This window comes from Dipteris shenzhenensis, chromosome 18 (genome assembly GCF_047967505.1).
Source record: "Dipteris shenzhenensis isolate YYH24624 ecotype China chromosome 18, Dip_SZ_1.0, whole genome shotgun sequence".
NCBI lineage: Eukaryota > Viridiplantae > Streptophyta > Polypodiopsida > Gleicheniales > Dipteridaceae > Dipteris > Dipteris shenzhenensis.
The window spans coordinates 18,594,044-18,614,379 of NC_141613.1; the positions used below are offsets into that span (position 1 = coordinate 18,594,044).

At 44.8% G+C, this 20,336-nt stretch overlaps 1 protein-coding gene across 2 annotated transcripts in view; it reads left to right on the top strand.

Annotated features, from left to right (window-relative positions):
- The first annotated feature begins 803 nt into the window (after positions 1-803).
- Positions 804-20,336, top strand: part of LOC147890898 (uncharacterized) — a 78,290-nt gene continuing 58,757 nt past the window's right edge. For both annotated transcript variants that reach the window (XM_087389984.1, XM_087389983.1), the window contains exons 1-3: positions 804-1,043; positions 1,127-1,201; positions 1,376-1,457. In XM_087389984.1, the coding sequence (XP_087246110.1) occupies positions 940-1,043; positions 1,127-1,201; positions 1,376-1,457 (261 nt within the window). In that variant the 5' untranslated portion in view covers positions 804-939. The remainder of the gene's footprint in view (positions 1,044-1,126; positions 1,202-1,375; positions 1,458-20,336) is intronic.

Consider the following 20,336-nt stretch of genomic DNA (forward strand, 5'->3'; position numbering starts at 1 on the left):
CAATGGAACTGTAATGAGGTTCTCTAACCTCATTGATTCTCACATTCAAACAAATGCAACATCTTCAAGAACAATGAATGATGGTTAAGTTTCCAATACAACACTAGGTTTGGAAACAAGTTTTCTCATGATGAAAATTCCATGTAGGTCCCTAGGTCTTCAACGAAAATATGTTGTACAAGTGAAGCCATCTGGCGAGTTTCACTTTACTCGCAAGCAAAGGATTGAGAAGATACATGGTATTGCTTTAAGAAGAGAGCAACGCAGCCCAATTATGAACACAAGTAGTTTGTTGGTTTCTTTACCAAAGCACGCTTAGACTTCAAGCATACATGCTTAGAGATCACGTTCAAAGGCAACTTTAAGCACACAAAAGATAAGCGCTACTGAGAATAAATCAAAGTTGCGATCAAAAGCGAAAGAAAGCAAATAACAATCATCATGATGAGCTTGCAACCTACGATGAGAGTGGATGTTTCTCACAAATGGAGCTAACAATCAAAGTTGGTATCTCTTTTAGAGGAGCTTTGATTTAATCAAATAATCAATCATTACAATGCTTCTCTAAAAAACAATGACATCACACAACGTGTTCCAAGAAATATATACCTCGCAACCAACTACCTTAGTGTAACACAAATCAAGAACAAATCTCAAGCGTCTTTGTTAGCCACCTTGTCATCGCTATTCAAGAGCTATGTATTATGTATTATGTATTAAGACGTCGAGTCACGTGGGTGGAATTGTGCCGTTATATACATACGAACGAGCTTGATTTTTTTGCCCAACTGGTTGTTCAACACCCACCAAAATAATCGTCTCAACCCAGCATCAGCCATCTCTTTTCAAATCCATAGAAGTTTCTTAACATACCATTTGCCACCCTGCCTCCTTACTTTCTTTTTTCTTAACTTACAATCGGAAGACTCGTTGAGATCAATGCCTCTACAGAATTCACAGTCAAAGCATCAGCACAACCATTGTCCAGCAGCACCAGCACTAGCTTCCGCTGCTCAACTTCCCCCTCCTCTTCCTGCCGCAAAGTAAGTCGTGACGGCCGCCTGTTTCTTTTTGGAGCTTCTGCCTGAATTACGTTAGTCTCATCCATAATCTCTCCGTTGACCAGCATCAGATTTCGGTGCTTCTGGAAGACGATCATCTACGATGTTTTGAAAGCTCGCCAATGGACAGAAACTGACAGGTATATAGTACATTTGCTTCCTTGAATACAACAAAATTAAAAACTTTATTAATTGCTTGTAATTGTAGCTACCATCATGTTCATTCATCACAAAATGGAAGGCTATACTTTATGATGATGACGCCTTTTGGATAGTCCTGAGTAAGACTAATCCGACAATTTCAATCTGAACAGCGATGTAGATTGGGACTTCTTTTGGTCAGATGTGACTTGGATGTACGAGTTCTTTGATCATATTCACTTGGCAGAACATCAGGTCCTCTCTCAAACACTAAGACTCCAAGATTGCTAGCTTTGCTTGGGATTTCATTTAAAAGTTGAATTTTTCTTTTACATTAAAGCATGGAGGTTCTGCTATATATTCAAGCGAACAGTACAATGTACAACTGCTTGAAAGACTCAAGGTTCTTTTAAGTTTTTTCCAAAGAAAAGAAACTTGTATTAATAAACTCCTTAGTGACACGGACACCAAGGAAAATACAACTCCCCAATGAAGGGCACGATATAACAAGAGAGCACATGATGTGCTCGACAACACTGCCTTCATTATTTTCGATGTTTTTTAGCTGTTATGGAGCGTTTGAATATATTGATCGAGGAGGCTGATGCGAGTTGATTGGAGAGAGAGAGAGAGAGAGAGAGAGAGAGAGAGAGAATAATCAAACACGAGAATGCAAAATGCAAGTAGCTCACACACAAGCAAAATTAGAATAGAAAGGAGTGCTTTTTTTTGGGAGACCCTTGTTTCCTTTCACCGCAAGTATTACAGGGTGGGACATGGAGGCCTGTTGCAGGTTGAGACAGGTAGGGATGGTATGGATGAGGGGGCCATGAGTGGCAGCGGATTACGGTAGTGGGCGGCTTAGGCAAGGAATGACACATTGATTCGGACAGAGTCTTGCCAGCCCCGGAGGGAGCAGTTTGGTGTTTGTGGCTCTAGGAGGGCCGGCCCCTCCGTGATATTTAGTGGGAACCGGGGGAGTGGTTTTGGCCAGTCACAGTGGGGAACTCGAGCAAGGTAGAGGAGGTGCCCTTTTTCTTGTACACGACTCACATCGGCCATGTCTTCAGCTAGAGGCAAATGCTTGGACACCCTCGTGGGAGCGCTATTGGGTCGAGTAGGAGGTTTCTCAGGAAGTCGCTCTCAATTCTGGCCTGGTCTCTGGACTAGCATGAGACCATGGAAGATCTCCTATTTCCTTTGGTACTGGGCCCGTGGGGGATTGCCCATTGGTCCCTGGCTAGAGAAGATGCGTGTAGATGGCAGATCCTTTTGTTGCATAGAGGGAGTTCTGGAGATGACATCCCATTGCCTATGGGGATGTCCTGCAGCTTAGAGGATTTGGCTCGTGGCCTTTAGGATTGAAGCCCACATGTAACAAATATGGCAAGACTTCACTTAGGGGATGCTCGCATGGCTCACGAAGGCATGCCTTCTTGATTGACCCAGTCTCGCTAGCGTACAGGTCCATGGCCAACATGTCTTTCGGATAGAGACTGATGACACATCGCTGCTTTCCTTGTACGCCCGACACCCTCACCAGAGGTTAGTGTTTGGGAGACAATATCGTGCATCATTGCCGAGAACATATGGGTCGTAGGGTGTAGTTAGGTGATGGGAGGTCAGTAGATCGCTCCATCAGCTACCCTTGTGCCATCTAGTAGGACATTATCTTACCTTGCGCGCCATTTGGGATTATGGTATTCCAAGATTGAGAGTGGTTGTCGAAAGACAGGAGCAGTTCCGCAAGGCTTGGCCTGCATGTGTCTTCTACACCCTTTCCGCAATGGATGTTACTCATGTCCCGAAGATTCCCTAGGCAGTGTGCTGGGTTCTCTAGGAAACAGGTTGGTTATTTTCTGATAGCTAGTTGTTTCTCTTGTACTTACCTTCCTTAGCTCCTTTTAGCAGCTGAGTTGTATGGTGTTTTTAACCATTAATAACAGCTTTTCTTTTTTGGGGGAAAAAAAGAATAGTAAGGAGTGAATTGAGGCAAGGGCATGGGATGAGTGTCCAAAATCGATTGAGAGGACATTTAAAAAAAAAAAGTATTCGTAGAATGTCTAAGAGTATGAATGATATCTTGACAAATGTCGGCTAGCGTCTTCAAGCCTGATGTGGTCTGTTGCACTATGGCCTACCTGTACATAGCTGTCCATATGGACCAGACAATGATGCTTACTATCAGCTCCCATCTATCGCAGTGCCTAGGTGTCCACATCGTGTCTGTTAATTCCCGAGTATGGAGAAAGTCAACTTGTGCCCTACCACTCTGAAGGACCAACTTCCTTGAATGTTCTTGTACCCATGAGTAGGTCCTCAGTCTGTAACCCAAGCCACTGCTCCCCAGGTCACACCATCTCATCCATAATCCTAGGGAAGACTATCCTCAAAGCTCTCTGCCAAATCTCCTGTGCTAATGGGCAATCCCAAATGCATTGCCTATGAGACTCCTCTGTGAAACCACATCGTGAGCATGTAACTGGAAAATGACCAAACCCAACTTAGGTGCCCATGGCAAGGGCTCTGTGTGCCAACAACCAAAGGAAGTGGGAGATCCTCCTAGCTATCCCAAGAAACCTCTAAGCGAGTCCTTGTCTGTGCCAATGCTTTGCTGCTAGTGTGCCATCGATCCTCCCCAGTAGGATCCTCCTTCCCAATCTCACCGAATAGCTAAAAAAAGGAGTGTCAGGGGCATCCTAAGTGAAAGGGAAACCACTAAGCCTCCTTTGCTTTGCATGGATTTGGATCAAGGTAACCCCTCCTTTGATATTGAGATATCTAGACTCTCTAAGATGTACATCCTCCAAAATCCTCCATCCTAAACTCATCTCTGCATTTTGATGTCGTCTAGCACCATAAAAATGTGAATGAGGACGACCTGAGGTGCCCACCACCAAAAGCAAGATGTCAAGTCTTGTAAAATACCCAAGCCGTGAATGAAGTTGTGCAACATGTGGCTCTTGAGCAGCTCTTGAGTCCTCATCAGCGATTGCACGCTTAATCTCCTCTAACAAAATCTTGAGCAGCTCTTGAGTCCTCAGCGATTGCACTCTTAATCTCCTCCTAACATAATCTGGGATCCGAAGTCCTTGAACTCTTTGTCTTTGAGCAAGTGGGGGTGACTTCGTGAGAAAAAAAGGGCTGGAGCAAAGGGCGCGCTAAGACCCTTGCTGAGTAATATGCTTAAATAAAAAAGTTCAATAACTTAAGTAGAATCAAGTACAAAACATGGGAGCTCCTAATCTCCCTCCCAAGTCCGAGACGTGTGGAGCCAGAGGAGATCTAACCGTATGATATGATTAATCTCATCTCGCGGGATCGACTCAAGGGGTGCATCCATACTGTACTCAAAGGGAGGGAGACTATCCATTTGACTCCCGTATCTGGCAAACCATGTGGATATATGTGCCTACCATGTGTCCTCCCCCCTCTCAGCTAGTCTTTTGGATGACTCCAGGGCCAGCCTTGGTAGTCTCCAGTGGGGTAGGTCCCAGACTCTATGAATGAATGTCAGTGTATGGAAGATGGTATCAGTCTGTAGTGGTGTCATGGTGAACTCTGCCTGTACTTTCTCATGAGGGACTGAGAGCTTGTTCTGAATCATCTTGTATCCCATAGTCACCTGTAGCCGCTCAAATCTCCTCCACTCTGCTATTGGTAGATCACAACCCCAAAAGGGTGTTGCATACATGACAATCGGTTGCACTAGCATATCGAAGAGCCATCACTTTGTCGGTGGATCCTGAAAGTGTGCCTGGAAGCACTGTCTTTCCAATCGTGCCAAAGCACCCCGTCCTCGTGTGAGTCGTGCGTGGGCTGCATGTGTCATAGTGAAAAGAGGTCTTGTGAAGTCTGCTCCCAAATATGTGTAGGACTGCACTATCTCCACTGGCTCGTCTCGATAGGTGAAGCTGAGCCGACGACGCGGTGCATGTGAGGTGTTGAAGACCATAACCTTGGTCTTCCCAAGGTTGACTATCAGTTCTCTCTCTCTCTTTGCATAAAACCTCCAGGGCCTCCAAATGTCTTTGCAGCCCCTCCGCTGAGGATGAGATAAGGACTATGTCATCAGCATATAGCAATATCTGTATCATGAGATCGGCCAGCAGTGATCCTTTGCCTCTAAGGCGGTCTATGAAGGAAGTGATCTCATCAATGTAAAGCCCAAAAAGGGTCGGTGAGAGGGGACAGCCCTACTTCACTCCGAGCGTACTCTCGACCCAGTACGATAGACCACTTGGGATACGAACTCTACCTCTGCCTGACTCATATAGGCTCATCACCCCCCATATTAGTATCTCTGGAATCTATAGCTCCTATAGTCTCCTGATCATGCAGGATTGTGGGACAGTGTCAAAAGCCTTCCAAAAGTCTACAAAGCATGTATAGACCTTCTGGTGTTTAGATCTCACCTCCTCAATGATAGCCCTCTGTTGAAGACTTAGTCTCCACCTACGTGGCCAATAACCCAGGGTCACCATAGGTTAGGATAAGTCAGTCCCATGGCACAAGGCGGTTACTAAGCATATAGTGGATACCACTATTTGTAACTGATAAGTAGTGGGCTAATGCAATAGTATGATGTTTTGTAACAAGGGCTGTTACTAAAAGATATAACTGACTGCAGACTTATAATAGTCGGAAGGGATATGGACAGCTATAAAAGTCCTGTAACAACCCATTTTGAGGTTGAGTTGTTGTTTATCTCTGCTGAAGCATAATACAAAATATTCATTTTGCAAATTCACGAGTTCTTTGCTGTTCTTTCATTGTTTAGTTCAGCCTACATGCAGTCCGACTCCTGTCAGTCTCTTGTCCAACTCCTTGCACCTGTTGCATTTGAGTTGACGTGTGTTCTGTATTTTCATTAGTTGAATGCACTCTAAACACATTTGGCGATCCTCACAGTGTTCATTCCTAGAGTCTCTGGTTCACGCTTCTTCACGCTGATAACAATAGCAGAGATAGCAAAGCGACAACTCCACAAAAACAAAAGCACGTCGAAGCAGAAACAATTTTACTAGATAATCTTCCTCTGCGAGTACGCCACTCATACAAACCCACAGCCCAACCGAATACGGTAGCGAGGCTGAAGCGGTGAACGATCATTCATAGTTCACACACCAAATCTACGTAGTTTGCATTACTACAAAAGCTGCTTACAATTCATTCACATCGAATAGCCAGGTGCAAACGACCACCGAGGCGAGCTACAGCCAAACAAGCTAGGCTGCATCAATACAGAATTCCTAAGACAACAATAGTCGGATTACCGGCGGAAAGAAGACCAACAACAGACGACAACAAATAAAGACATTAACAGTCAGATTACCGGCGGAAAGAAGACCGACAACAGACGACAACAAATAAAGACAACAATAGTCGGATCACTGGCGGAAAAAAGACGGGCAACATGCGACATTAAAAACAACGACAAGCAGCTACAACAAATACAATCCAACATCAACATGGAGTCGCAATAGGCAGAGCAGCATTCGAGGCTTCAAACTCAAGAACAATCAATTGACTGAAATCCGGTGAGTAAAACTTTCTCCATTTATTTCATGGAAAGCACAGTCCATGTCAAATAGGCTTGAGGAAGATATCTCTCCACGTCACGTTGGTATTGCATACTTCACACGAAATAGAAGTCGGGCAGAGACTGCATCACAAACGGAAGATCGAGGCGACATTCTACACGACTCTTTTTATATTCCAAGTGGCACAAGTTCCTCAGATAATTCATTACATAGCAGGGAACTGCATGAAGCACAAGCTGAATCACAAAAACTGATGCTGCCCAGTTCTACACAAGAACTCCTACAAAGAGCACTTGCAGCAAATATTGCAACTAATGTATTCGTGAGTGCAAGACAGAGGCTGAATTTCAATCCCCTCCCCAAACCTCCTAAAAAGAAGACCTCCCAAGTGCAAGCTAGTGCGCCAATACAACCAAAGATGCAGAACCCACTAGTCAAAGCAGCCAAATTTACTGGCAAAGATAAAGAAGACCCTGACAGTCATGTTGGACAGTTTGAGACAAGATGGACAGCTAGTGGATTTGGACAATTGTCAGATGCTACCAAGAAAGAACAATTTGCAGCTACCTTCAATGATAAAGCAATGAACTGGTTTTATGCAGTATGGTGTTGCTCATTTTGCTGACTATGACACATTAAAAGTAGCATTCTTGAGTCGTTTTAGAAAAGGGAAAACTCCAGAGGATATCCTCAAGAAACCGAGAACTATGAAACAAAAAGATATTATGGTTGAAGATTATTATCAGATGTTTCGAAACCTCAACAGACAACTAACAACAAACCAACAACCCACCCAAGAGCAACTGGGGGATTATTTTTGCAAAGGATTAAACAAAGAACTGAGAACTGCAGTAGGTGGCCGGGACCAGCTTGGAGGAGCCAATTACTTTAATAATATGGTAGAAGCAGCCCAACGGGTAGAAAGGAGACTTGGTACAGTATCAAAGTCCAAGAAGACAAAGAGGAAAAAGCATTCATATTCACAATCAGATTCAGATATGGTCACTGATACACTGATGAAGAAGAAGCTACCTCATTAGAAGAAGATGAGGATGATGAAGAATATTCCAAGAAGAAAAAGAAAGAGAAGAAGCAGAAAAACAAAGAAAAATTCACAGCAAAAAAGATAACAGATAAAATCTCTAAGCTGGAGAAAATGATCAAGGAGCAGCTTCAAAGCTTGAAGCCACCACCTCAAGCACCATAGCCCCAAAAGATTCCATGTGAATTTTGCAAGAAAGATAACCATGACAAAGAAAGATGTTGGTACAACCCAAACCACAGAGGGAGGGTACCACCTTATGTACAATAACAACACAATCAAGAGCCAGCTGTACCTGCCAATCAAGTAGCAGTAGTAAGGCCAGCCCAACAAAGATATCTAAATGCAGCCCCTAGAAGGCAATTTCAGCAACAATGGGGAAATCAACAACAACAGCAGCAAGGACAAACCCAGGCATGCACTTATTGTGGCATGGATGGCCATAGGCAAGGCCCACAATGTGAACTTTGGTGTAAACACCGTGGGAAAAGAAGTATGCAAATCATCCATTATGATGGAAGAAACAATCAAAATGGTCAACAACAACCACCTCCAGGAGTGAATAGGATGAACAAAAACAGCAGTCCGACACACTTCCAGCTGCTACAGGACTGAACAGAATCGGAACATAGTTAGAAAAGGTTCTGACAGGAGAATCTACAAAAAAGGATATAAATGCAGACAACAACGATGTAGAAAGATCTCTTGCTTCTACATCACCAGAACAAGCAATTCAAGAGGCAAAAATTCAGTTTGAAGAGCAAATGCAAAGGAGTGCCCGGGTAAGACAAGATGACTTGGAAGAAATGAATTTGGGAGACGATGATAACCCACAAACAGTCATGGTAAGTACAAATCTCACCCCACCATTCAAAGTGATTCTCATAAAGTTATTAGAACAGTACAAGGACATTTTTGCATGGCATTACACTGATATGAAGGAGGTAGATCCATCATTCTGTCAACATAGAATAAATCTAGAAACGAATGCAGTACTAATCATTCAAGGGAGATATAGAATGAATCCAAATTATGCCAAGTTGGTAAAGGAGGAAATTGACAAATTGCTGAGGGTTGGTTTCATATATCCCCTAACTCATGTGACATGGTTATCTCCAATTGTTATTGTTCCAAAGAAAAATGGGAAACTGAGAATATGTGTTGATTACAGAAAGTTGAATATAGCAACCATCACTGATCCATTCCCTCTTCCATTTTGTGATTCATTGCTTGATGCTGTGGCTGGACATGAGATTTACAAATTTTTAGATGGTTTCAGTGGGTATAACCAGATCACAATGGCTCCAGAAGATAGAGATAAAACTGCATTTGTAATAGAATGGGGTGTATTTGCATCCAATGTCATGACCTTTGGATTGAAAAATGCACCACCCACTTTCCAAAAATATATACAAGAGATATTTGCGGAGTACCTGACCTCATTCATGAAGGTATTTTTGGATGACTTCTCAGTATTTGAAAAAAGGATAGTTCATTTGCATCACTCGTCATTATGCTTTGCTAAATGCAGATTTGCTGGGAGCATAAACCCAACAAAATGTGCTTTTGTTGTTAATAGAGGTATTCTACTAGGACATATTATCTCACAAGAAGGCATGGAGATTGACCCTAACAAGGGCTCAGCAATCCAGAATGCTAAAGCTCCAAAAAATCTCAAGCAACTACAGAGATTCATTGGCCAAATAAAATGGCACTGCAGATTTCTGAGATATCTTGTTGATATATGTTATCCTCTTACTAAACTCACAAGGGATACCGAACCATTTATCTGGGACACTCCTTAAGAACAAGCTTTCAACATTCTCAAGAAAATACTGATGGGTGCTCCTATATTATAGCCTCCTGATTGGTCTCTTTCTTTTGAAGTCTTTGTGGATGCATCAGATTCAGCAGTGGGAGCAGTCCTCATGCAACAACAATCACCTAAGTGGTTCATACCTATATATTATGCAAGCAGAATCCTGATAAAACATGAAAAGAACTATGCAACTGTTGGAATACTGAAAGGAAAGAGTAGAGTTGACACAAATTCAGAATACTTGCTTATAGAATGAAGAAGAAAGAGGTCCTTAAGTAGGCACCTCATACAAGGTCACTGACATCACTGATGACCTCAGAGCTCCACAATCATCTCCTCAATCTGCTCCTAGATTCTCTCAATCATCCTATGTGGCTTTTCCACCACCTAACTGTGCTTGTGGGCACCTAACTGTGCCTCTAGCACTCACACATAGAAACATAAGGTGTGCCTGAGGCATACACCTTGAGATAAGTAGGCACCTCATACAAGGTCACTGACATCACTGATGACCTCAGAGCTCCACAATCATCTCCTCAATCTGCTCCTAGATTCTCTCAATCATCCTATGTGGCTTTTCCACCACCTAACTGTGCTTGTGGGCACCTAACTGTGCCTCTAGCACTCACACATAGAAACATAAGGTGTGCCTGAGGCATACACCTTGAGATATCCCAACAAACCCCCCCTCAAGGAAATGCCTCAGGCTATGTCAAGGATACATCTAGTCTCATAGTTTCTCATGCCATCTCATGGTGGTCAAGGATAAATCTATGGCTAGGTTCTCATGCTAGCAGGGGTTCCCTTGGGTGTAAGGTAACAAAAAGGGATACAAACAGACCTTCCAATGGTTATCTCCCTTGCATGTACATGCACACAATGTCTGCAAGAGGTACCATGGAACAAAACATACACATGGCCTACATCATAAGGTGACCAGAGGTGTTTACAAAACACACAACACACAATAATTTATTTTCATTCATTTTGGAGGACTATCCAGGCTGAGTACCTTGACATAAAAAGAGAGATCTGGAGCATACATAGAGATGAGTTTAAAATGCATAATCTTCATGGGATGCCTCATCTTGTGGAGGCAAAATATCCATGTCAAGGCAAGGTCTTACCACATGGGCAGTGTCTAGTGCCTTATAAGATGGTGCTATGATAGAATAAGTGGATCTGAAAGTCATATCCTTTAAGAGAACAATTATCTTGTCATCTCCATAGTTGTGTAGAGAAGCATATCTTAGGTGTCTGACCTTCATCTTTTTCTTGTACTTGGAGTCAAATAAAAATGCCATGAGAGGGTAGATCTCTGTAGTTGCTTCCTTTTTGGCAACCATTGTTTTGGCAATCTTCAACAAGGAAGTCAGGTTGGCATTTTCATCCTTTGTAGCATAACAAGACATTGCTTTATGTTTTGGCTTTTCACATATTTGGCATAAGCAAGCCATGAGAGGCTCTAACCCAAGTATTGGGTAGTGTCTTCTCTCTTACAAGGCAAAAATAACTGAAATACTTCCAAAGTATAGGCACTTGATGTAGCAAATAGTAGTGACTAGTTTTCAAACAATGATGCTACTTTTTGCATGCTTCATAGAAGTGAATGAAATAAACACTTTCCAATCACAACCAGGTCTAGCAAGTCAAAACAAAACTGAAGCAACACTTGTAGTGAAGTTATTGAAAACTTCAAAAGCTCAGAAATGCTAGAGTAGCATTTTATGTAGCATCATCCTCAAAACTTGTCCAAAACTGTCAAAAATGAAAAGCTGAACTTGGAGGGCTTGTAGCTCACTCTTCAAAGCAAGGAAAAGAGGGCTTTCTGAAGCAAAAGAAAGCTCATATACCAGAGAAGGTCCAGCACAGAGGTTGGACGAAATGGTGCGCACTTTTGCCCGGGAGAGTTGCTACAGGCTGAAACTGAGTTTTGACGATTTCTCCCTTGTTACTGAACCAAATGACTTGAAAAATGGCTCAAAATCTTCGTCTTGAGGTCGCCCATCTACTCCTAAGAGGGCTCAGGCAATGGCGGAGCAGGCAGGGAGTATTGAGCAACAGAAGAAATTCGCTGTTTGGAGAATGGCAGCCACCACAGACGTTTTTTCTTCAATTGCTTGCAGGTGGAAGTTCGCCCATACTAGAGGAGTTTCCAGCTCAGAGGGTTTGGGCAATGGTCGTTTGTAGATGGAGAACCAAGCTCTCAAAGATTTTGGGAAGAAAGAGGAAAATGGAGAAGAAGAAGATGAAGAAGAAGATGATGATGTGGCAAAAATGGGCTCAAGGGGGATCAAATGGCTCTGATACCATGTTGGAATACTGAAAGGAAAGAGTAGAGTTGACACAAATTCAGAATACTTGCTTATAGAATGAAGAAGAAAGAGGTCCTTAAGTAGGCACCTCATACAAGGTCACTGACATCACTGATGACCTCAGAGCTCCACAATCATCTCCTCAATCTGCTCCTAGATTCTCTCAATCATCCTATGTGGCTTTTCCACCACCTAACTGTGCTTGTGGGCACCTAACTGTGCCTCTAGCACTCACACATAGAAACATAAGGTGTGCCTGAGGCATACACCTTGAGATATCCCAACAGCAACAACAGAAAGAAAAGCGCTTGGTATGGTGTATGCTTTGAATAAATTCAGACATTATCTTTTGGCTAACAAAGTACATTTTCATGTTGACCACCAGGCTTTAATTTACTTGGTCAACAAACAGCATCTAACAGGAAGATTAGCAAGATGGATGCTATTGTTGCAAGAGTTTGACTACACAATTGTCCATAGACCAGGGAAACAGCATGCAATTGCAGATTATTTGAGCACGCTGCAGTCAGGAGAGCCTTCAACAGGTATATCAGATGAACTTCCGGATGCAAATTTGTTCATGGTACGAATTGATGAGCAGCCAAATTGGTATGACAAAATGTTATTTTTTCTCACTGATGGACTAATCCCAGAAACAATGAATAAAGAAGTTAGTCTTGCAAAGCATATCTTTTCTTATCATTGCTGGAGTGTTGCACAGAAGGGGCATTGATCAGATCATTTGGAGATGTGTCCAGGACCATGAGCAAAAAGCTGTATTAACAGAAGCACATGGAGGTACAGCAGGAGGTCACTTCTTAGGAGATATCACAGGTAAGAAAATCTTGCAGGCTGGATTATGGTGGCCCACAGTGTTAAAGGATGCCCACAAATATGCAAAATCATGCTTACCTTGCCAAAGAGATGATAGACTAATGGATAGTGACAGGATGCAACACCAACCCATCCTTCCATTGGGTCCATTTCAAAAGTGGGGATTGGACTTTATTGGACCAATAAAGCCTCCAGCAAAATATTCCGGTAATCGATATATACTTGGTGCTATTGATTATTGCACAAAATGGGTAGAGGCTGTTGCACTCAAAACATGTAAAGCTAGAACAGTTGCACATTTTCTATACCATAATATTGTTATCAGATTCGGTGTTCCAGTTGAGATTGTATCTGATAGAGGGATCCATTTCATAAACAGAACAATGAGAAAGATGACAAAAATGCACATGATGTTGCACAAAAAGTCTACAACATATTACCCACAAGCCAATGGTTTGGCTGAGAGTACAAACAAGTTAATGAAAAAGGTTTACAAAAGATCATCCAAAGGATTGGGATCAGCATTTAGACTCAGTACTTTGGGCACTAAGAACAGCTCACAAGGTAGCCACAGGATTGACATCTTTCAGGCTAGTATATGGATGTGAGGCAGTAGTACCCATGGAATTTATTGCAAGAAGTCTCAGAGTAGCAATTGACAACAAACTTTCCCCATAAGACTCCATCAATGCAAGATTGGAGCAGCTTTTACAATTGGATGATGATAGATTGACAAGCTCTCACACAGTTGACATTATTCAAAGAAGAAGAGCAGCATGGATAAATAGAAACATAAAGTTTAAGCTTTTCAAAAAGGGAGATTTAGTGTTGATGTTCAACGCCAAACTGGGAAAAATGCCAGGAAAATTCAAGCTCAGATATGATGGTCCATTCAGGGTACTTGAGGCATATGAACAAGGGACATTTCTTCTCTCAGATCTCCATGGTAATCCATTTGGCTTCAGACTGAAACCATACATTGAAGATCCTACAACAGAGATAAAAATAAATACAGTTTCTCTGCATAATTCTATAAATACAACAGAATATTTTCACTCCGTTTCAACATTTCAGGTTACCAAAGTACCAAGCATCTCCAAAGTACAAACTTTATGTATATCACATAGCCAAGCACCTGCAGAAGAACGTCACTTACAAGGATTTAAGAGATTACAACTGTTCATTCTACAGAAAATCAAAGCAAAACTATCTCTAGTGACAATGAAGAAAATAATGCAATATCAGAATTATTTTACACACCGACAGATGGAAGAAATCAAGAGCAGCAACTAAAGAGCATTATGCGAGGCAGCAGCAACAAAGATTACTACAAAAGCAGCAGCAACAGCAGCCACCCTGACAGAACAACTCCGACATCAAGCGGTAGCCCGCCCGGCACCGTGACACGGCCTGGTTGAACATCTGTGCTAGGACCTCCTTTCCATGTGCAAATTGCTTAGTCCATAGGCCCTCATGGTCTTGCGCTCTCCGATTGTGTAATCGATGAAGTGCAGCTTGTACATTCTATGTGGTGAATAGGTGACAAGTGGTGGGCTTGGGCATAGAGGAAATATCCTGTGGTGTCTGCATCTGGGCATCATAGAGGGAACATGCATACGTGTGCCACACATCTGGCTCGGTGATGGGAATAGGTGGCTTCCCCTCCGATAGAAACCCCCATCCGGTGGTCGGGTCTCCTCCTCGGAAAGATCTGACAATCTCATCCATCCTATGTGTGAGGAAGGCCTGCCTTTTACGGCGTGAGAATATCCTGTGTGCCTCAGGTGACGTCAGATGACCCAAAGCCCGCTCCTGTGTGAGGCGGCCTCTCACCTCTGTGCACTAGTCGTCGAGCCAAGGGTTTTGAGGCATCTTCCCATCTTGAACCTGCCTGGATCGGGTCGTGGGAAAGGATCTGGTAGCAGTGTCCTGTACCACTGAGACAAGGGTGCCAGAAGCGCTTAAGAGGTCTATATCGTCTCCAAGTAGGGCCGGGAGCTCCCAGGTGACTCACGTACACTGGGTCAAGGGCACAGTCAAAGTGGATTTAAGTGTGTGTGGGCATTGGGGGAGCTCTCCCTGTGGCTGGCATGGTGGTAGAGATATGGAAAGCCAAGTATGAGTGGTCAGCTCCGAGTGGGGGGGGGGGGTATGGCGAAGTCGTGTATTCGTGAGAGAAAGCCTAGTGGGCCTAGTAGATAGTCCACTGTACTAGACCCACCACCATGCGGGAAGCGAGTCTTCCAGAAGATGGCCATCTATGGAGACCATTAAAGATGATTAGGTTGTGGATTGCCCTTAGCTCAAGCAGATGTCATCCATATCCTGTCACTTGTGGGGCATCTGCAGAGTGCCTCAATATCCAGAGCTCAGCTGCATCTAGCTCTAGGACTATGTGTGGATCTCTGTCATCTATGAAGTCAAGCAGGCCCACCTGTCTAGTTCCTGTCCGTGCATTGAAATCCCCTAGTAGGAGTGTGTCTCCCTCTTTGGAGAACTCCGTGATGTCATCATGGATCATCTCATATGGGTTGTGTCCATCTGTAGTGACCTCTCGTGCAGGATGACATGTCTGGAGGGCAGTAGCACACCGCAATGAAGATAGGTTGAGCATCTGGAAGCTGAACTCGTATCCACATGTGTTGTGCATGCTCCTCTCTCTGGACCACAGATATGAGTGGTCTCAGGTGTGATTTGAAAAGGAGGACAGCCACCCCCCGGAGCCTCGTTCTTTGCTCTCTCTCCTCAACTCCCTCCTATGAGCTGACTTCCATGTATATCCTGTTACTGTGGGCAGCCCTCTCTTTGGGCTTTCATGCGTCTCGGTGTAGAAGATCATATCTCTATCATTATATGTCTCCAAGAAACCTCCTGGGTCAGACCATAGTGTGCCATTAGAATTCCATACTGCTATTTTCAGTTCTGTGTGTGCACACATCCCATGGGCTTGACACCATCATAATTCTCCCTCTTCCTTCTCTTCCTTATCCTCCTTGTCCCCTCTTTCTCGGATGATCACTCTACCATCCCTATATGCAGCCCATTTCACTGCTTCCCTCGCTGCCATTACTTGTACCATACCTCTTCGGTGCTCCTGTTGTAGAAGTTTGAGGTCGTCACCCAGGTAGATCCTGGTTCCCTTCAAAGTCGCTCTCGTGCTGATGAGGGTCTTTCTGTCCATAGCTGTCTGGAACTTCAGCACTAGTGGCTTTGTAATTGCCTCAGGTTTGCCCAGTCTCCAGGCTGTCTCGCAAGTGAGATTGACCCCTATTTTGGTGAACAGTATCTTGGCATCTGCCATTGGAGTGTCTCCCGTTGGTAGGCCCCTCACCAAGACATTTAGCGCTTTGCTGGTTCTTCTCTTTTCCTCCTCAAGTGCTTCGGAGATGATCTATTTTTTAGGGGCAGGTGTGCCTTTCTTGACCACATCCTTCCATTCCAACATTTTGGCTTCCTCCATGCTGATTTGCTGTTTCAGTTCAGCGTGTTTTCCTTGCATTGTGGCCTGCATAGCTGCAATATCTTTCTTGAGGCTCTGCTTTGAGCTCTTCCATTGCCTTGCATGTCTCTACCGGGGCTCCATTCATTTCTTTTATGTAATGTACTTCAATTTCCAATGCATGCACTTTACCTTGGAGGCTGGCAGCTACCCATTCCAACTTGTCTTTTTCCCATTCCTCTCGTTCCTCCACTCTTCTTGCATCTTCCCACCCTGTTTCTTCATTTCATAGAGTACCTTATCCACAAGTGCTTTCTCAGCCAATAAGCCCACAGTTGTAGCTTCCTGATTTAGTGCTAGCCTTCATCATGGCTGAGTCAGCCCTTCACCACGGAGTGCTAACAAAAACTCAGTACAAAAGATTGTATAAATGGATGCTCAAGTATGTGTGGGTGTGTGGATTTGTATGTGTGTGAGCATATTTTTATACTATGGTCTACACCCACTGTTGGGCGCTGATTACATCAGTGGGGATGTCATAGTAGCTAGTCCCTGCTATGCGTGATGGAGTTTATGGTTTTCAACCTTACGAGTGACTATCATGAGATTGAAATTGCACTATGTTGTGTTTTTAGAGGATGAGTTCGGGAATGTTCCTGGATTCATCTAGGTATATAGTATATATCTATCTTCTCAGTGAGGGCTGTGCAGACCTTATGAAGGCTGGTAAGGACACTTTCTGCAACCTTGTTGGGTGTCCCTGATGAGTAGGTTGCCATGGCAATATCTAGAGCCTGTTTTCCCCATTTATCTTCAACACAACCACGTGCAGGCATTTTTTGCAAACTTACTGTTTGCTGCCTGCTTGTTTGCAGAAATGAATATATACCTCACATATTTACTGCCCCGGATAATCTTCAAGCATGCTGGTATAGTTTCCAATCTCTCCTTGTCTGTCTTAGTGCTGCATTGTAATGATTTGCTGTTTGGGGTCGCCTCTTCAACCTTTCTTGCTTCAGATGTCGATTTTCTTGTAGGCCCTGAGCTGGTGTCGAGGCTAGGTGAGGCTGTAGGCAATCTCTTTAGGTGCTAGATGAGGGTATAAACAGGCAGGAGGCCTGTTTATCAGATGTCGCTGCTGATAGGGGTGTTGCGCCAAATATGAAGCAGCCTATGCTGCTGTTGGAGTATTGCCCAGGACAACGAGTGTGGCAGAAATTCCGAGGGTGGCGGGGGTCTGAGAAATGACGTGAAGGGGGCGGGGACAAGATGGAGTGCGGCGAGGGGGGCCCTCTGATGGTGGTGGGGGCCTGATAAGGTGTCACGAGGGGGCTAGGGTCTGGCGGGGAGGCTGAGTGGCAGCGCAAGAGGTGGCTGAGGTGGCGGGGGGGTGGTATGCTATAAAGGCTTAAATGCAAAATATCAAGTACATACCAAACTGTTGTACTGCTTGTGTGTTTGCTGTGAAAGCAAACCCTATACCTCATTAAGGCACCTACCAAGAGCATGTGTAATCCTGTACTATCCCCTTCTGAAGTACATCATGGCGGGGAGGCTATTGGCTGGTGGAGAGGCTAGGGATGGCTAAGGGGTGGCGCGAGGCTAGGCGGAGAGGCTGAAAGGGTAGCGTGGGAGGCGGAGGGGTGGCGTGGAGAGGCTGAGGGGTGGCGTGAGGGGGCTGATGTTGAAGTGGAACACTCCAAACGTGGCAACTTGCAAGAGAGCCCTATTTATAGGTACTCGGCCTACTTGACCTAACCGAGGTTAGGTCTGGTGACCCAATCTAGGTTAGATCAGGTGACCTGACCCACCCGACCCATGTTAGCCGAGTGACCCGACCATGGCCAGCCAAAATGCTGGCTTGGTTAACTGTTAGCCTTAGCCAGTTGTTAGAAAACCAACTTGAGACCAGGTTAGATCGGGTGACCTGACCCACCTGGCCGACCCACGTTAGCTGACTGAGCCGACCATGGTCAGCCAAAATGCTGGCCTGGTTAGCCTCAGCCAGTTGTTAGAAAACCAGCTTGAGACACGCCCTTAACTAGCCTATAGCCCCCCAAATTAACCGAGTGTCCTACTCCTTTCCAAGGTAGGCACACCCACATAGAAGCCCTCACTCTTTGTAACACTCAGTACTTATCATTTCGACATGACTATGTAGCACTCGACACTTATCATTCTGCATTGGAGTGGAGGCTCGTTTAGTAGCTCCACCCATACAACTTGTTTGTATCGGGATTTTTCATAGTCTCATAGACCCATTAGTCTTTCAAAGACTTTAATAAAGTTTCTTTCTTTTCTTTCTCCACATATGAGATGCTCTTAATTCTAACATGGCCACCCAGCTAGGGCGAAGGTGGCTTGGGACGTCATTATTCAGCCACAATCTAGAGGAGGGCTAGGCATTGCATCCCCAAAACGCTAGAGCAGAGCGTTGCTTGTGAAGCTCATTATCAAAGGCATGATGAGCTGTGGAAGGAGCTACTCCCTCACAGACCTCATGAGATCCTGCCAGAGTTGAAAGGCCCTTCGAAACCTAGTACTAGATGGATGTTTTCTAGGATTAGGGGTACTCGCTTTGGATAGGAGCTCAAAGGTGAGATTCACAGCAGCAAATATTCTCAAGGTTTGGAATGCAGTGCGAGAGACACTTTATCAAACGTTTTGGTTTGAACCAAGGGGTTTCTCAGAGGCCTACACCGACAGAGACACATGAGAGCCCAGAGAGGGAGCTACCCATAGTGACCTGATACACTTGGGAGTCAGCTCATAGGAGGGCGATGAGGAAAGAAAGAAAGAAAGAAAGATATATTAACGTCCACGGGAGACCTCACAGGAGGGCTACAGGAGGATTTTTTTGTTTCCCTTTCAACTAGGCTTTGACCCAGTTGAAGAGGACAGGCAGGGAGTTTCTGTTTTCATCAGGTTCCCTAGTCTCCCCTCAATTTATCACCGGCTTCTTTCAATTATTGGCGAGAGGTTTGGTGTGGTAGCAGAGACTCCCCCTCTTCCTGGCGAGCCCTCTTCGGCTGTTGAGGCGGTCAGGATGGATGGGGTACTCAGGGTTAGGGTCATTGTCAAGAACCCTAATATTTCAGATGACCACATCATGCTACAGCCACCCGATGGGTCCTTCTTCCGCTAGAGATTTGAGGTTGCAGGTCGGCAGGACCAGTGCAAGATTTGCAAATCCTCGGGGCACTTCGCCAGAGATTGCCCAAAGAAGAAAAAGAGGCCTAGAAAGCAACCAGCTCGTACTAGCTTACGATAGAGAGCAGGAGCAGGACCTACCACTCCACAGGCACCGCCTCAAACATAGGCTCCCCCCCCTCCTAGAGCTACACGAGTCCCTCCGGCACCCCGCACCACCTCTGGCCCACGGTGGGTTCCGATCGTGGTAGGCCCTCTACTTCAGATCACACATCCACCGCTTCGGAGGCTACCCCCTTGGAGCCTCGGGAGGAGACTAGTGTTTAGGAGCCTTGTTCGACTCCATCCCAGGATCAGGCTGTACCTTCCTTAGCAGCCCAGGTTGTTGGCATCTCATCCACAGCACTTCTTGATCAGGACTCAGTACAGGTGCCTCCTTTTGTGGATAGAGGGAAGGGGGTCTTACATTCTCTCCCTGCTTCGGTAGGAATCCTTCGTACCCCCTCCCTAGGACTGGATCAGTGGAACTCCTTTTCCGCTCTGGAGGACCCCTCTGACCTCCCGGATGATGATTTTGTACCTTCCACTTTCGGAGAGCCAGTTATCGGCATCCCTTTTGAGAGATCTTTCTCTATCTCACTTGTGGACTTTCCTCCCCTCGGACCTCGTGTGTATGGCAGGAGGTTAGCTCTAGTGGAGGGTTCTTTTTCCGCCACCAGGTCGGTTAAGGTATTCCCACCCGCTTCCTCCCGCTGATGAGGATAGCTAGTTGGAATATACAGGGATTGGGCGGCATCCCTTATCGCCGTCGTAGACAACTGATCAGGAATCAGCTCCATCTAGGTGTTTCAGGTGGTTTCCTAGACATGCTTTTTCTTCAGAAACACAATTTGGATGTCAGAAATTGCTCCAAGTCAGGTAAGTTGCTTTCAGGCCGGACTTTTTGGCTTCTTGCCTTGGGAACCAGAGGAGATACATGCATATCAGTTTCA